An 18,502-nucleotide genomic window follows, 5' to 3' on the forward strand; every position below is an offset into this window, starting at 1 on the left:
ACAAAGCAGCTTCACCCTTGTGCAGGGAGCTGAGTGGGGCTGGGTGAGCCCCCAGCTCATTGTCCTTCTTGCTGTCACACAGAGCTCTCTGCAGGGACAGCACTTTGGGAAGCCCTGATTTATTTTACAGCAAATAATTGTCAATGCCTCCCTTACTTTTTGGGCTAAGCCTTTGTCTAATCCACAAACCCAGCATTTTTGGTTGAAGCACACCAGTCATCCCCAAAATCTTTTAAGTGCAATGAAGTGGTTTCATCTTTTTGAACTGTGGAGTTATTATCCTGCATTTCCAGCATATTTTGTTTTTATTCTGGGCAGAGAGCTGGTAATTTCATTTAAGGGAAGCAAGAGGTACTTCAAGATCCTGCAGCTCAGAACCTGAAGCTGCAGCAAGGCTTTAAATCTCACAGGAGTTTTTTCCAAATACGTTTGTTCTCATGCACGGGAGGGCCCTTTCAAGCAGGAGAGGAGGTACCAGACATCTGCTCCTGGTTAGGATGGGGTAGCACTGCGGAGAAACACATTTGCTTTTGCTAAAAGGTGAATGGCTCATGTTCTAGAGGAAAAGAAATGTGTTTGCCTACAGCCATGCCTTGGGGACAAGCACTGTGCTAGTGCAGGTGGCTTGGAGACCTCACAGCATCTCCATCCTGAGCAATTCCCTTTGGGGTGAGATGCTCCAACGCCAGGAGCCCTTCAGATCCATCTTTCACACCCCTGTGGAGCTGTACCAAACCTCTTGATTTGGTTCAGTTCTGTCTTTCTGGGGCATGTCTGTTAAAACAGCTTTCTTGTGTCTGCCCAAGAAGGAGGAAAAGTCTTTTTCTACTCGTGAGTCTGAGCAGCAGGACCAGCACAAGAGATAATCCAGGAGCAACACCATGAAATTATGTTTCCTCTTGTCAGAATAATAAACATGTTTTTTGGTCACAGGAAATGGGGTGAATTACAGGAACCTGAGCCAGGCTTGTTGTGCCTCTGACTGTGTGAGGCAAAGCAGCCCCTGCAGCCCAGGTCCTGGGTCAGATCCAGCACCAGCCAGCTGGGAAGGCAGCTGGAATACTCTCCTCCTCACTGGAATGCCTGTTTTCTTCTCCTGAGTTGCATACTGAGGTTTTGGAAGGCCTGAACTAATTTCACGTGTGGGTTTGTGGAGGCCAAATGGATCGTCTCGGACTTTCAGAAAACTGCAAGTTTTCCCTGATCTCTCTCTGCTCCGAGCTGTTGCTCTCTAGGCTGGCCCTGACTTTCCCTGGTGGTTTAACCCCATCTGGCAACTGAACCCCACAGAGGTGGTTTGCTCTATCCCAACCAAAACCAGGACACTTTCCCCACGCCCGAAGAGACTTTCAGACAGAGTTATCTGATCCCCTGCGCACCACGGGATGGAAAGTGTTGAGTGTGTGACCTTTCCTCACAGACTGGGGCTGTGGAAAAGGAGCATTTTGGAAAAGGAGCATTTTGGAAAAGGAGCATTTTAGGGAACCTAAGGGAGTTCAGAGGGCGAGTGCAGCAGGAAAATGTGGGGAGTTGAGGTGCTTGGGGATGTTATCATGGAGATGGAGAATGTTATCCCTGATGGAGACACCAAATCCATCCTAAGGAATGGGCATGCAGAGCCACTGTCACTCCCGGACACTCAGCAGATGGAGCAGGTATTCCCATGCCTTATCCATCTTCCACCACCTAGGACACCTTCTTATGGAAGATCATCCTCAAAATACTTCTAAATCTAATAGAAGTGTGAAGTTAAATAAATAACCTCTATCCAGAGTGGAAACAAGCAACAGATCTGTTTAAGAATAATAAAAGTTGCTCTCCTTTGCTTGAACCCTGATCCCAGGAGGAGCTGATCACTCGCAGTTTTCCAGGTACCAATGATAACTACAAAACTTAGCTGACGTTTGCAAAATAGCTTTTATTTTTTTATTTGTTTTGAGCATCACTTCTTGGTAAGAAAAACCCACAGAGCAAGCTACAGAATTCCTGTAAGTGCCCTCAGCTTGTTTTCACCTTATCAAAGGAGAAGGGTGCGAAAGTGAAGGGACAGGAAACAGCTCCTAGTCACGTGGAGGCTGAGCAAGGTCTATAAAAAAATCCCCAAAACAAGCACTGAAACTGAAGTCTCCTTCCCTGACAACTTTATACAGAGTGTAGCTTATGAGAGACTGCTGAACTGACAATAATTGAACTGTGTGAGGTCAGCTCTGTCCGTGAGCATCCACCCCTTTGGAAGGGACTCCTTGCAGTGCGTAAACATTTATTGTGTCAGTGACATCAGAGAGAACATTTCCATAGGCTCCAGTGCATCCTACTCAGCCCAAAATCATCTTCTACACCTGGGAGGAGAATTATGAGGACTTGTTGTGTTTAATCAGTGTCATTGCCTTTTAGAGGGAAATGGTTGTTTAAACCCTAATTCTTGGCTTTTCCCCTTTTTTTTCTTTTTTTTCTTCTTTTTTTTTTCTTTTTTCTTTTTTTTTTTTTTTTTGTAAACAGAGAAGTGGGAAAACACAATATACAGGAAATATTTGGCTGAGTTACATTTTAACTCAGTGGAATTGAGTGGTTGGAGTTGAAATACACATAGCAAGTGTTTCTGGTATTTCTTCTGGTTTTGTAGCAACTGTTGCAGGACTGTACAAATTGTTTGCATTCTTTTGAAAATATACTGATTTCCAACGGCAATAAATTGGTGACTGTTCAGCCAAATCCATCCCCAGGTATTGTGAGATACCCTTGAAATTACAGAGTGGGTGGATTCAGCTGAAGAGCTGTAACTAATTAAAAATAAGGGATAAATTAATCCTTCCTTGTGGCTGCTTTGCATAGTTACCTAAAATTTAAACATTAGGATCATGACAGAACCTGGCAGAAAAAAAAATCACAGTAATTTATGAACTTAACTTCTTGTCTATCAGTGAAATCACCTTGGCAAGGATTCCTCTCTTTTTTAAAAGATGCATCAACTTAACAGGTTGAGCTGAGGTTTTGGGGGCAGATTCATCTCAGGTACCTCTGGACCACACAGAGAAAGGAGTGAGAACCTGAGTGATAGCACCAGAACCATCTAACTCACCTGCACTGACCCCGGGACCACCATGGTCCTGCCCCAAGGGGTCCAAAAGCAAAAGCCACCGTCTCATGTCCCGCTTGCCAGCTTGGAGGGGAAGAAAGTCACCTGGAGCAAGGGAACGTGCCGCTTCCAGGTGCCTCTGGATGTTTGAGAATTTGTCTTGCAGAAGGTCTTGCACCAGCTGCAGGTGCAAGTTATGAGACGTGTCAGCAATTAAGGAGCAAACAGAGCTGGGTGAGGAGGGAAAGGAGGAGCAGAACAGGAGTGTGGGTGCAGAAAGGAGGAGTAGAGGTCACGGGTGACCAGTGGGATGCACCAAAACTAGGAGCATGTGGAAACCACCTGCACACCTTCACCTGTCCACAGCCCCCACTGCACAAACCATAATGTCCTTTGGTTGCTACTGGCCAGGTTCTTGTGTGGTTTTCCCAGAGAAGATCCTTCAGAAGATGTCAGTGTATGAATGTGTGATTGTCTATGGCTTGATCATGGAGTCTGCAACTGGGAAAGTAGAGTAAATGCCTAGGACTTTTCCGCCATTTCCCAGTAAAATTTTTTTCACTCCCTCCTGTGTATTTTATAGTCCAGAGAGGCCAGATCGGGGAGGCACAGGTCAGGGAGAGTCACATCAATTGGGTGACTCACTTGATTCCAACACAGCAGTCTTAGACAGGGCTTTATCTTCTATATACTGAAAAAATTCCACTGCTACAAAAGTTTCTTGGATAAACCTGCAGGATCTTCCACAAAAGAGTTGTTAATGGAGTATCCCAGATCAGTCTCAGATTTCATGTAAAATACCTTGTTTTTTTCCAACTGGCTTTCTTGTCACTCCTTCATTGACGAGGCGCTCTCTTTGCTCATGAGCCGGCTCCGGATGACCATGCTGCTGTGCCTGGAAATCTGTTCCTGGAACTCGGAAGTCATGAAGAAATAGAGGATGGGATCCAAGCAGCAGTCGAAGCTGGCGAGGCTCAGGCAGAAGGGCTGGGTGTAGAGCGTGATGGTGCTCAGGAAGCAGTTGGTGATGACATTCTCCTTCACCAACAGGTAGAAGAAGAAGTTGATGTGGTAGGGAGCAAAACACACACAGAACACAATGGCACACATGGAAACCATCCTGAGGGCCTTCCTCCTCTCCCCACTGTTTTCTGGTGGGACGTGGAAGCCCCGGATGGAGTCTCTTGTTTTCCACGTGCAGAAGAGGATGATGACCAGCGGGCCCACGAAGCCCAGGAGCTCGGCGGTGCCGGTCATCAGCACCGTGCCCACCTTGCTGTCGATCGGCTTCACCTGCAGGTCGGCGAAGCAGCTGGTGGTGTTGGGGCCCAGCCCGTGGCTCCTCATGATGGGGAAGGGCACGCAGGCCGCCCCCACGACGAGCCAGACCAGGGCGCTGATGGCCACGTCGTAGCGGCGCTTCCAGCCCTTGGCTCGGAAGGGGTGGTACAGGAAGAAGTAGCGCTGGACACTGATGCAGGTGAGGAAGCAGATGCTGGCGTACATGTTGAGGTACTTCAGGTAGAAGCACAGCAGGCACAGGACATCCCCAAAGGGCCAGGTGTGGTTGATGTAGTAGTAGATGCGCAGGGGCAGTGAGAGGACGTGAGCCAGGTCAGCCACAGCCAGGTTGACCATGAAGATGACGGCTTTGCTCTTCCTGCTGAGGAACCGGCATAGGACCCACAGGGCAGCGCTGTTGGCCAGGAGCCCCGGGATGAAGATGAGGGTGTAGGTGGTGGCGTAGAGACTGCTCTTGAAGGTGATGTCCTGACGGGAGCAGCTCTGGTTGCTTTGGGTCATGACTGGATGGCTGGAAGAGGCTGTGGTGGTGTAGGGTGGGTGAGTCATTCCTGTGGAGAGAAAAATGGGGTGTGAAGGCAAAGGCACTGTGTCAGTGCTCACGTCTGCATCTCCCACTCGGCTGTTCAGCACAAAGCAGAGGTTTGGGAAGATGGTCTGCATGAAACATCCTGGAATCTTGTTCAGAGCTGCCTTGTCAGGGATTCCACTATTCCCGCAGGCATGGGGGACCATTCCTAGTGTGTCAGTCCCAGGAGCACAAGTGAAGCCATGCCACACTGATCACGGGGCAGCAGAAGAAGCTGCCCATACTTTGGTCATCTCCTCAAGGTCTCCTGTGGTTTGGCCTCTGAGAGCAAGGCAGGAATACATGGATGAAAGGTGGGCATATCCCAGCCTCCATCATAGTCACGGTCCAATGCTCAGAGTGGGTGCCAAGCACTGGATCATAGAATGATTTGAGTTGGGAATGACCTTAAAGCCCACCCAATGCCACCCCTGCCATGGGCAGGGACACCTTCCACTATCCCAGGCTTCTCCAAGCCCTCTCCAACCTGACCTTGATAGCTTCCAGGGATATGTTGGGTTGTGTTGGGCATTATGTGGGTGACAGGCCTCCTGAGCCCCTCAGAGGACCTCACAGACCCACTTTCTCTGGCATTACGGGCACAAATCCCATGCAAAAGAGTGGCAGGGAGTAGGCTTGGAAAATCTGACTGTTGTGAACACAGTCAGTGCTCCTGAACTTGTCTGTTAATGTATTTAAGCTGATGGAACACACAGGAGACCTGGTCACGCCACCAGCTTCTATTTCTCATCACCATGGCAGCCTCAGTCTGACTCTTTTTTCCATCAGATAATTTTACTTTTTAAGTGCTGCCAATTTCTGCCTCTTGGCCATCAGCAAAATGCCACGTGTTGAACTGTTGGGGCATCTTTCTCTTGCCAGCTTTTGTAGCTAGGACCAGTAAGTTGGTAACTTGTCCTCAGTGAGTCAACACAGGCAACACAGGCAATAAACACAGGTTTATTGGGGGTTTCCTCCCAGGGTTATAATTCTCATTCCAGTGATTCCTTCCCATGTTGAATATAATGGTTAAAGCTGAAAATCAGCTTCATGTGGCACTGCAGACACTGATTCACTCCTCTGACTCATTTCCTGCAAAAGGGGCATTTGCCAGAAACACTGTCTCTGTAGGTAGAAATTAGTAACTCCTACTCTAGTTACTAAAGCTTTTTCCTTCGTGTTACCAAAAGAGTTGAGTTTAGAGCTCTCTGTGGCACAGAGCACAACTGGCTGGCTTTTCAGCCTCTTAATCATTGTGGTGCTTACATGTGGCAGCTCATCCAGATGCTGCTCCGGGAAGGGTTGGGATTCAGCCCCCAAAGTGCCCAGACATGGCGAGGTCCCACATGGGACATGGGCAGTGAGCAGGGCCTTGTGATTCTGCTCCTACAGGCTCCCCAAACAGATACTTGTGCTTCTTTCTCAGTTTCTCTTCCACGTTCCCACAGCCCTCAAAAAGCAAGGTCTGTGTGTTTATGTCTTGCAGCAGGCTCAGCTTTAGCAGCTCCAGCTGCTGTGAGCATCAGGGAAGTGCTGCCTTTGGGAAGCTCTCTGGCTCGTCCCCTTCCTTCACCGAGGTGTTGGATCCCAGGAGCTGCTCGGAGCTGCTTTTGTCCCTCCCGCTCCCTGCCAGTGCCCCTCACCACACACAGCTCTGGGCCAGGATGCCCTGCTCCCTGTTCCCCAGCAGCCCCATCCCAGGACACCACGGCCTTGCTCCTGCCATGAGGCCAAAGCAGGGCCATGCGGAGGGAAGAGGCTCAGACTGTGACAGAAACACAGAAGAAAGATTTGTCTGCCTCATGGATTTATCTCCCCTGGGAAGCAGCAATGGAGGCCTGCTGCTCTCCCTCCTGGTGTTGTCAGGACAGGGAGTGAACAGGGACTGGAGCTGAGCATGGGGGTGTTCCTCCCCTCGGAGTGGCGGATGTGGGTTACATCCCATGTGGGAGAGCTGTGAATTTCTGCTGCTCGGAAGGTTTCATCCCTTTCCAGCTGTTGTTCAGCTGGCCATGGCCTTGTCTCTGGTAAAAGCACTGCCCACTGCACCTTCTGTGCCTTTAGGTCACCCCTCCATTTGCAAAGAAACCATTTTCCTAGTGCTCATGTGCCTGGTTTTCCTTAGATATCAAAGCTGGAAGGCCTGCCTGCTGCTCCTCCAGACACAGCTGGTGGATTGCCATTAAAAACACACAGAATCAGGTACATCTGCAAACTGTTGTATTTTAAAGACACTTTTACAATTAATTATCTAATTAAATGCTAGCCAGCGTGTGCTTGTTCTTCAGTCCAATGAGTGACAGCTGCCAGTTTGCTTGTCAAGGTCCTTAAATACAGCAAGGCCTTATTTAGTCCTCTCTAACCCAGAACATTCTGTGATTCTGTGACTTAACTCTCATGTGACTAAGGACAACTGGGGCGATGAGGTGAAGGTCTGCTGACTCAAACTGGGCTCTGACCAGAAGTTGTAGGGCAAACTGCCATGTCCAGGGTGATGCTGAGGGCACACACTCCATCCCAGAGCTCAGCTTGGCTCTCTGGTGGGACAAACCCTGCCCAGGCAGGAGCCCAAGGCCCTGGGGGAGCCCAGAGCATGGAGAGCTTCCCCCTCATCCATCACCTTCATCTGCTAATTGTCCACAAGGTGTCAGAGTTCATCCAAGTTTCACTTCTTGGCTCTCTTTAAGCTATTTTTCTCACCCCCAAGTGTTGTCTGAGTGGCAACAAAGGGAGCTCTCATAAGTCCACCTTGCCATCATTTAGGAAGATCCCAAACTGAAAATATCCAGTGTTGCCGAATAACTGATATTAGGGAAAAAGTTACTCCCAGGAGTGGGCCTGGTTGGTGGTATGTTTTCTGATGGTCTTCAGAGGTATTTTCCAGCCTAAATGATTCTGTGATTCAATTTGCAGGTAGTAGAGTCCTGAAAAGCTGCACTTTGATGAAGATCATGGAGCTGTGGTGAACCTTGGAGCCAAGAGGTTATAAAACCCATCCTGCAAGTGATGTCCCAGCCCCACCACCCCAGCAGATCTAACTCAGACACTGGGAACAGGAGGTGGATGCTCTGGAGTCAGAAAAATCCCTCGTTACATTCAGGGAGCTCAGGGTCTGAGCAGGATGACCTGGCTGGCAGTACACACAATTAACACATTGCCACAATTAATATGCATGGGGTGGTGTCTGCTGGTTCATCAGCAGGGCTCTTTCTGAAGATGAAGGATTTCATAACAAAACCATAAAAACGTAATGAGATTAAACTATCTCTTTAATCAAAATGCACCCAGACACGCATAGGACACCACAAAATTACTGCATTTCTGCCTTCCCTCTCACTTTGGCTCAGAATGAGGCTTAATGCCACACCCACCCCTTGTCTTCTCACTTGTGCCCCAAATCAGACACTTGAGATACCACTGAGGGCCCTAAAATTACATCTCCAAAGTCCTTCACTGAGTGGTGGGTGTGCAGCAGAGCCTGCAGAAGACTGAAATCTCCAGTAGATTTTATAAGTGCTCATTTACATCTTGTAGAGGTGGCTCTCACTGCAACATTGCTTTCAGAATATAATTTTTTTTTTTTAAAACAGTATCAAATAAACACACTGAGATCCAACCACTATTTTTTACATTTTTGTGAGATTCTGTATCCCTGACGCTGTTGCAATAAGGATATAAGAAGTGAGCATGTTATTGCTGGAGCTTTGGAAGCTAAGCATAGGATTCCTAGGCAAAAGATGGTCTTCTGGATAGGCTGAGAAGCACAGGGATGTCATTCCAGAGTCCTGGATCTGTCTGAGGTGCCTATCAGAGCCAGGTTAATTGGTTTGATCAGGGCACAAACATCTTCACGCTCTGCCCTCAGTGTGTGGCCATGACACCAGAGTGAAACCTCTGCACTCAAAATGGAACATTCTACAGTTAAAGGTGCTTTTTTTGGTTCTCTTTCACAGAAAAGGAGCACGTCTGGGCTGTCTGCTGTGTTTTCGTTTTGCAGCATTGATGGAACTACTTCCTGCATCTCCAGCAGAGGAATTAACAGCCCCCTCAGGATGCTGGCTCCAGGCTGGGCAAGGGCTATCGTACAGATGCACTTCCCTCATGGGTGGAATTCCCACGGCTGATAATGTTTGCACTGGAGCTAAAGCCCCAGCACTTTTACTTGACGCCAAAAATACACCCCCCTGTCCCCTCACAGCTCCTGCTCCAGCCTGCTGAGGAATCCCCTCCTGCAGATCCTGACATCCTGACTCACCTTTCATGAGATTCTCTCTTGACCCACTCACAGAAATCTCATATTCATGGGCCACCCACTCTAAATCCTGTCTGTGACCACAGTGTGGACTGTTTGCTGGGCTCCCAGCAGAGCTGAGCTGCTGGTGCGGGTGAAAGCAAAGCCAGCAGAAGAGAACCTTTTGCAAAGTTCAGCTGGACCCCTGCAGACCATGAAGTCACGTTTAAAAGCTTCAGCTCACGAAGTTAGGTTTAAAACCTTCAGCCCACAAAGTTAAGTTTAAAACCTTCAGCCCACGAAGTTTAAAAGCTTCAGCCCGTGAAGTCAAGTTTTAATCCAGAGCAGTGACTGCAGTCTGAATTGGGAATTAAAACCACCTTGGGATTCTCATTACCAAAAGCAGGTCCATGCAATCCTGCTATTTTTGTCATCTTGTGTCCCCTCAATATTATTAATTTCCTCCTGCTGCTGCTCACTCACAGAGCCTTAGATGGCACAAAGATAGGCAGGGTGTGGATTTTATTTTATGGCAATATAAATCCCCGTTGGAAGAAAACCAGATTTGCATGTTACCCTTACTGTCAAGTATGACTTTAAAATAAAACATATTCCTGGAGGAATCAGGCAAGAGACAGAAATTATCCCTGTTAATGACACTGGAGAACAGTTGGAGCACTGCTACTTGCCCATGCCGGACTTTTGTTTTTGCGGGCGCAGCGGCCCCTGTTTGAACTCCTCCATGTGTTCACCCAGAGCATTGGCACACAAGGAGAGCAGCGGCTGCTGCTGCTGCAGGGCTCCAAGTGCCACAAATCTCCTCCTGGCAAGAGCCACCCCCTAAGGAAAAGCCCGAGGAAAGGGACTTTTCTGCAGGAAGCAGCATGGGTGCGGTTCTAGATCCCAAGGAGAGGGTTTAAAGCAGCCTTACCTTGGCAGGCAGAGCCGTGCTCAGCGCAGTCGAGTGCTCAGGAGGAAGTGGAATGTCTCCTACACCACTGTTTACACAAGCAAAGGACCTGGGTGACATCATGAGATACCACAAAGGTGCTGCTTTTGCTGGTGCTCAGCTGTGGCTCCAGCCCTGCTCCCAGTCCTGCCAGCTCAGTCCTGGTCAGGTCCCCAAAGTGGGGTTACGTGTCTTTGTCCCAGGTGTTTTCTGCCCTGGGCTCTGCCAGGTTGGCTCAGCACCCACTGGTAAGATTCCAAGTGGATTTGGGTGCAGGACACCCCTTCCTCCTCTCCAACTCTTTGGCCTCTCCAACTCTTTGTCCTCTCCAACCCTTCCTCCTCTCCAATTCTTCTTTCTCTCCAAGCACAGCTCCGAGCAGACCATGAATATGCTCCCAAGCTTTCTGTCTGCTCCTGCCTGGCAGCTCAGCCTTGCTGTCCCCTCCTGCCCCTGGGGCTGAGGACCTGCTGGGTGCTCTGTTCGAGCTCAGTCCTCCTGTGGATGAGGTCTAACTTCCCAATAGCTTTTTATAGCACAGTGTGAGCCTTGCCTGACATTTCTCCTGAGCTAAATAAGTCCCCAACTCAATTTACACTTGCTGGATCTCCCTGCTAGCAATGCCCAAGGGTGACACTTCTGACCTTGCTTCAAGGAACGGGCACAGATCTAGCCTCACCTTATCCCACGAGATAAATACACAGCTGGGGCTACAGCTTTACCCCCTTGGAGTATCTGTGGATTTTCAGAAAGCCACCAGCAATCTGCCCTGCTTTGCCTCTCTGGGGTTTGGCTCTCACCACTTGACTGTCCTTGTCCTCACCAGTTGAGCTCTACTCTGTTATGGTTTGAGAGTGTGAAGTCAAGCATCACAGCAGCTCCTACCTGACATGGGGACAATGTAAGTGTTGATGTCTGACAGCTCAGAAACCTCAGAAATCCAAAAAGGATGTCTCTCATTCAGATAATTCCACATGAGCACCCTTTAAAATGTTGTGCTGTGCTTTCCAGATGGTCTCGTTTCCATCAGCTGTCAAAGGAGGTTGGCAGAAGTTGGGACCTTGCCAGGTGTTTATTTTAAAATTATTTATATGGACCTTGTGAAAAGCAATAGTGAGGTTTTGGCCAGTGCTGCAGTGTTTATCAGCACATCCTGTTTAGCTGGTTTTGTTTTTTTTTTCCTCAGCAATGGAAACATATTTGTTGGAATTTATCCAATCACAAAATTGTCTTTCACATAAAATCACTGCACTCTGCAGCCCGGCAAGCTGAGAATTTGGGAACAGCAGTTCCCTGACTGACCTCGCCAGCATCTGTGGAAAACAAACATTCATAGAATCACAGAATCATGGCATGGTTTGGAATGGAAAGGAGTTTAAAGCTTATCTTGTTCCACCCCCTGCCATGGGCAAGGACATCTTCCACCATCCCAGGGTGCTCTAAGCCCTATCCAGCCTGGCCATGGGCACTTCCAGGGATCCAGGGAAAGACACAGCTTCTGTGGGCACCCTATGCCAGCGCTCCACCACCCTCATTATCAGCTCTTGTGCAGATGCTCTCCTCTGCATGAACCCCCATCTAGGACAGGCTTGAGCGAGAAAAAGCCACAATCCTTGTAAAAAAATGGAGAGGGAAAAGATGCAGCTGCTGTTCCTGCCTTTCCCTGTGGCCGTACCTTTCTCTGGTTTGGAGCAGGTTGTTACATGAGAGGTTTAGGACCACGTAGGAAATTTAAAAGCACAACCCATTGCACCTGCAGAATGTCCTGCTGAATGTCTTCTTTCTTAAGTAAGTGCAGTTGCAGAGGATCTGAGCCCTGTTTACTGGGGTGGTTTATCAGTTACCCTGCAGACAAGGGCTCAGGAAGTGGCTTTTTCTGCTGATAAACCAGAACTGGCCGGAGATTTTGCAGACAGTTATGCTGGGTATGATGGGATTTCCCTACAGAGCTCTTTGCCCTCATGATGAGGGTAAAACTTTGGTTTGTGCAGCGTAAGGCTCTTCCTCCTCTTGGCTATGGCTTCCCAGAAAAATTCATTACCATAATTACCTGGATTAAAGGACAGCTTGGATCCTGCAAGGCCACCTGAACTCCAGTGCCATCATCATGTGACAGATAACTGAGCAATACCATGGTTTTAACTCAAAAAAATAGCTCCAGCTTTGCCTGTTTGTTGTTCAGGAGCTGGTTTGATGTGCAATGATCCCAACTAGAAAGAAGTTTCCATCCCCTTTCCATGCTTCTGTTTCCTTTCCAAGTTCTTTCCCCAAATCCAAAATTAAGTGACTGCTGTGTGGTTTTTTGTGGTTTAGTCCATAGAACTGTAACTGGTTTTTTAGAGTTTTTCCACATCTACAAGGGGAGAGATCAAATAAGGAAAAAAGCCTTCCATATAGCAAATTACAGCCCTTCAGTGAGACCCAGAGAAAAAGCAATTGCATTTCTAAATTATTGAGATAGCATGTAATTTATGAAAATTTATTATTTGGTATATAGAAAACATTAATATAATACATTGTCTAGTATTATTAATATAGCGATATTCACAATAATGCATAATTATTAATTTTTTTCTAAAATCACAGCATTGCAGGATATTTGGATGGGAATTTACCTCAAAGTCCATTCAGGTCCACCCCCTTCCATGGGCAGGGACACCTTCCACTCTCCCAAGTTGCTCCAAGCCCCATTTAACCTGGCCTTGGTCACTTCCAAGGACAGGGCATCCAATAAATAATAATAATATTGGCCAATAAATAACATAAAGATTTGCATTTCATGTCAATTTTTTTTTTTTTGCTGTCACATCAAGCCTTGGGAGTGTGGAAAAGCAGATATTCAACAAAAGATCACACCAAGAAATTTATCAACGTTTGGTCATAAGTTGTAGTCTGAGAAGGAGAAAATAAATAATTGTATCCTGATTCAGTGATTCTTCCCATGGAGAATTTAAAGGATTATTTAAAGGAGAGCGAAATGTACATATGGAGGTTAAATTACATAACAGTGTTGTTTACTCTAATATGTCAGATGACAGGAAGAGGAACAGAGAATGACAAACATTTCAAAATCCTTCCCTTTAATTTCTGGTTTTGAGCCTCAAGCTGACAATAATATTTTCCCTTGCAAAAAAAAAAAAAAAAAAAAAAAAAAGAGCAGGAAGCACATGGAAAAAGTCAGAACGGGGTGTTCTGTGAGAAATAACTAATTACCTGCATTTTCTGGCCACTGAAATATCATTGCTCATTAGTGCCTCTCTCTGCTGTTACAGAGCTACAATTGCACCACATCGTTAACTCACATCGTTAACGATTTCCTCTGCCCCCAGTACAGACACACACGCTCCTCCTGTCCAGAAAAGAGGCTGATTCTGTTCCAAATAAATTGATTTTTAATTCAGAACAGCAGCTTTTCCTAACAGAGCTGCCCGGTAGCTCTGTCTCAGCCCATCCCTGTGTCCCACGACAGCCGCTCTCTTCCGTGGGCGCTTGGAACTGGGGATTAGTAACGAGCTGGAAACGTCCGCACCAAGGGTTTCTACAGGAACAAAAATATTTCTCCCTGACAGCAGAAAGAGAAAGGAGATCCTAGAATGCTGGTGCCCAAACCCTTGGAAGCTCGCCCCAGATTTTATTCAGAGCAGCTGAGCTCCATGAGTCCCTGGAGCTGGAGGAGAGTCTGAGGAGATTGTCCAATGAGAGATCCAGGGTCTGCCAGCACCAGCCGCAAGGATTTGCCCATCAGACCCATTTGTCAGAGTCATTTACTTCCCAAATTCTGATTTATAGCAGGAACTAAAAAGGAGAAAATGTGTCTTCCCCTCTAACCAACCAGCGCCTCTGAGAAGTATTTTCCATGCAGCTGATGCTAAAAATGGTCATTGGTTTTCTTTGCTGAAACTTCCCCTTCATCCCTTGCAGCTCAGAATCCCTTGACAGACAGATTCCAGCAGCCTTTTTGGAGGGGATAAAAGAAAATTTTGATGGAGAGGGAACTGGAGAGGAAAATGAACTCTTAGTTTTGCCTGTGGTGGTTTTAATTTATTGGCTCAGTTTAATTTCTTTGCAAAAGTTCTGTTTCCAAGGGAGTCTTTGTAGTGATGAGTTACCCTGGAGCAGCTGCCACAGGCTGGCACATGAAATTTCTTTTCCTTACGTGCACAGGAATTGAGTGCATTGTTTGTGTTCCTTCTGGAGCTTTATGCTAAAGCCAATACTCTAGATTTCCCTGGGGAGACTCACCAGCACAATCTGGTGAGATCCAGCTAAATGTAAAGGTTATCATTTGTTAGTTTAGAGCTTCCAGCAAAAAGAGCTGGAAGTGTTGGAACATCAGCCTCAGGGAACCAACTCAGCCTCGAATTACCTCCTGGAATTCTGTCATCTCTCACCCACAGGTGGCCTTGCCCCTCTGTAGAGGCAGGACAAGTCCGAGAGTTATGATATGAACTTGGACACGTCCCAAACCATCCTGGGATTCCATGATCCAAAAGCCAATGTCCCAAATATCGTCTGTGACACTGGTGCAGCCTCCCCATGAAGGCTGCAAAGAGAAGGGTGAGAATTTCCATGAGAACTGAAGACAAACTAAATTAAGTTCATGGGGAATTCCTGAGACTGGAAAACCCCCTCCCAACAAATATGATCAAGCCCAGTCATGTTCTTCTTCACATTTTCTTCATGAGGCTCTGGTTCCCCTTTCACTTCATCTGGGAACACCAAAGACTCCAGCAAAGAGAGAACTTGATTGCATTTAAAAATTAGGAGACTTTTAGATGAGATATTGGGAAGAAATCCTTCCCTGTGTGGTTGGGGAGGCCCTGGCCCAGGGTGCCCAGAGAAGCTGTGGCTGCCCCATCCCTGGAGTTTCCAGGCTGTACTCACTCTTGTCAGGTTATTCATGGAATCACAGGACTGTTTGGACTGGAGGAGACCTTAAATCTCGTATCATTCCAACCCTCTGCAATGGGCAGGGAACCCTTCCAGATGTCCACCTGGACTACGTTGCTCAAATTCCTGTGCTACCTGGATTTGGAAGGTGTCTGATGCCATGCAGGACATGTGTGAGGGGAGTTACAAACATGAACACAGGCTTAGGCCTGGGCCTAAGATATAAATCTGGTCAGAGAAAAAAAAGTAATTCTACACCCACAACAACTGACAGCAAGAAATCAACAGCAGCAGCTGTGTCTCAGGTCTGCTCTGTGTGGTCCTGGCTGGGGAAGGACTCCAAGGAAAATGATTCCTGGGAGAAAACAGCCTCATGAGATATTTTATCATTTCAATAGTATTAGAAATACTGGCAGCATGTACAAATCGCAACAGCTACAGCCCAGATATCACTGGCTGATTGGAATAATGAAAACGCATGAAATAGTTTTGCTCTATCACTGCTTCTCACAATTCTAAACGAGCACGACAAATTCTTGGGAGCTGGTTTCATTTCCCCGCCCAACAGCAGAGATGCAGTGATATGTGCAGGTGTTGATGGAACAGCTTGATTTTAGCTCTTCCTGAGAAACATTAGCTCGGCATCATCTGTTTGGGGGGCTTTTTGGCTTATAAAGATCTTTTGTCAGTCCTTAGTCCTGCTCCAAGGGCCTGGATGTGCATGGGTTCTGCTGAAGCTGAACCCCACCAGTCACAAACTCCAACTTTTTGCCCTCCAGAGCCAAAACTGAAGACCTTCAGTTCAGCAAGTTCTCAGCAACAGCAAAGGAGTCCTGGGAAGGAGCTGTGTCGTCCCTCAAAGTGGATTTGTCTCCTGGAGCTGGTGGGAGGAACAGAGCAGGAGCCAGCAGCTCCTGGAGCCTCCTTCCCATCTTGGAGAGGGCTGTCCTTTGCTCACATCCCACAAAGACGTAAATCCAGCTGAGTGTTGGAAAAGATGAGTAAGCCTTCACTCTTACAAGCATTTCTTTGGATAGAGGAGTCAATATTTCCTTGGCAGCCAAAATTCATTGGCCCTGTTGGATTTTGCTTCTTGTTTTGACGGTTTCTCCAGTAGCTCTGTGTTTAGGTTCACTCCTTGTTTCTATTTTCTCTTTCAAATCTGTCTTTCACTCCTCCGTTTTCTCTGACACCTGGGGAAGAAATGCAGCACAATCATATCTAAGCTGTGTTGGCAGCACCCCAGTCTTGCAGGAAGAATCCTCCAGATTCTGGGATCAAACAACAGTTAAGCTACACCTTAGTTCTCCAATGTTTTTCCTTAATGTTTTGCTTTTTCATTTCATTTTCTATCCATAAGATGGATTGCATCAACCTACCAGTTCCTTGGATAGTATTTCTGAACAAAAGGTATCAGTTGCTATAAGGGTTTTACTCTAAATGGATGTTTCTAACCGTGTACCCTCAGATTCAGAAGTTGGGAGAAGGAATATTTGCTGCCTTTGTGTCAGTTTAAATTGATTTTTTACCATATTCCAGCTGTACTCAGAGAGGGAAAGCACAACTTCTAGTTCCATTCCCCTTGAACCAGTACCACAACTTTACTGGGGTGAAATCCAAAACTTAACTAGCAAAATCCCATTTTTTTAGGGACATTTCCTGCAGTCACATCCCAAAACAATTTGCAGTTTAGCTGAGATACCTCCTCAAGGCACCAGATTCTAGGAGTCCTCCCTCTCTGGAAAAAACAAATATCCCACCAACTTCCAATGGGTTTTCACTGGATTAGAACTCGCAAATCTTCCTGCTTTGAAATGAGAGCCTTTGAGAATCCATTTGGGAAACTGAGAATAGGCTTTTGGGATTGGGATAACTCCTCCACCTTTAAGATCTGTTGAGAAAAAGGAGCACAGGGGAAGCTCCACACGTAGGACATCCCAGTGAGATGTGAGAGAAAAACCGTTCAGAATTGGCTGCTTAAATCATCTAATTTTAGACTAAAAGCAAAGTTTCTTCTTTCCCTTCCTTCCTGAAACCAGTGGAAGAATCCACAACAGCCCTATGATTCCCTCATAAATCAGGCCATAGATAATCCCAGTTAGCACTGGGCTCTGACTGGGAAATTATAATCATCTCTGAATTAGAATGGGACTTTTCACTTTCTCATTTCAGGCTGAGTTATTGGGGTTTGAGTTTTTTTGGTTGGGCCTGGTTTGTTATTTTTGCTTGCTGAGTTTACATAAAACCTTGGGGTTGGGTTTTTTCCTGTCTTCTCTTCATAAGCAAAACCCAGGTGTTTCCCAGACTCGTCAGTAACACTCAGGTTCCTCTTCCACCTTGATATCAGCCCCATCTCTGCTTTTCCCAGAACGTCTTGTTGTTTTTGTGTCTGCATAAAGAACCTTTGTAGCCACCACATGACCAAGCACCTCATCTGGAAAAGCTGCAGCTCATAAATTCACGGTGCAATCATTTTATTCTGAGAATTCTTGTACAGGTGGAGGGGAAAAAAAAAAAAGGAAACTGCTGGTTTGTGGTTGAGACATCAGTGAAACCGTGTAACAGCGTCAAGATACAAAGAACAGCTCTGCTAATTCCTTTTTCTTCCTTTCTTCCCAGCCTGAAGGAGAACTGAAATCTGGAAGAAGCACTCGGCAGACGCTGGATCAGGGATTTTGAATTAGCCTCATTAACATGCATTAATTAGATTTCTGCAGAGCCAGAGACATCAGGCTTCAGGAAAACAATATCCTGCCTTTTGTCAGCAGCCTCACAGATGCTCCGGAGGAAGGGAAGCTGTGCCTTCTCCATGGGGAGCATCTCCCGGGGCAGGAGGGACATTCCAGAGGGAGCACAAGAGGCTGAGCAGCTGCACCAGCTGGGGATGCTCAGACAGCCCAGAAAGCAAGAAGTGCTGGAAGATGCTGCCATGGGAGAGGGATAGGAAAGGGATAACTGTGTCCTAAGCAGTCCTGGGCTGGTAGGTGGCAGCAGGGACATAGTGTCACCGCAGTGCCTGAGCAGTGACAGACCCACAGTCAGGTGCAAGTGAAGTCAGCCAGAAACTACAGGCAGGAAATGCCCATGATATGCTGGCAAGTTGGTTTTTCTCTTATCAAAACCACTCCTAAGAATCCCAAGTCCTTTGTCTATCTTCAGCCTGAGTATCTGGGAGTGTCCTTGCTGAGGGAAAGGTCACCAGGGAAGACAGCAAAGGATTTCCCCAAAGAGGTCTCAAAAGACAGTTTGGAGGGCAAAATGCTTTTTCCTAACAAAAGAGTAAACTTGGGCAAAAGGCTGCTGAGACTGTCACAGGAGCCTGCCTGAATTCCCTGGGGTTTCCCATTCCTTCAGGAAATACTCACTTTGGAGTGGCAAGTTGGGAATTCTGTCCCGTTATATAAATTTGGCCGTTCCTGCCCACTGCTCATCCTGATGTGTTTGACTGGAGCATGACTTCCTTGACCAGAGCCCAAACCAACCCCG

General features: G+C 47.0%; 1 protein-coding gene across 1 annotated transcript; it reads right to left on the minus strand.

The window, feature by feature from the left end:
* Window positions 1–511: 511 nt before the first annotated feature.
* LOC134563589 (putative P2Y purinoceptor 10) lies at window positions 512–10,608 on the minus strand. The gene is made up of 2 exons (XM_063421628.1): window positions 10,109–10,608; window positions 512–4,929 (listed from the first exon to the last, which is right to left on the minus strand). The coding sequence occupies exon 2, from the start codon at window positions 4,925–4,927 to the stop codon at window positions 3,905–3,907; it is 1,023 nt and encodes a 340-aa protein (XP_063277698.1). The 5' UTR covers window positions 4,928–4,929; window positions 10,109–10,608; the 3' UTR covers window positions 512–3,904.
* Window positions 10,609–18,502: the final 7,894 nt, after the last annotated feature.

The sequence above is a fragment of the Prinia subflava genome, chromosome Z, assembly GCF_021018805.1.
Source record: "Prinia subflava isolate CZ2003 ecotype Zambia chromosome Z, Cam_Psub_1.2, whole genome shotgun sequence".
Lineage (NCBI taxonomy): Eukaryota > Metazoa > Chordata > Aves > Passeriformes > Cisticolidae > Prinia > Prinia subflava.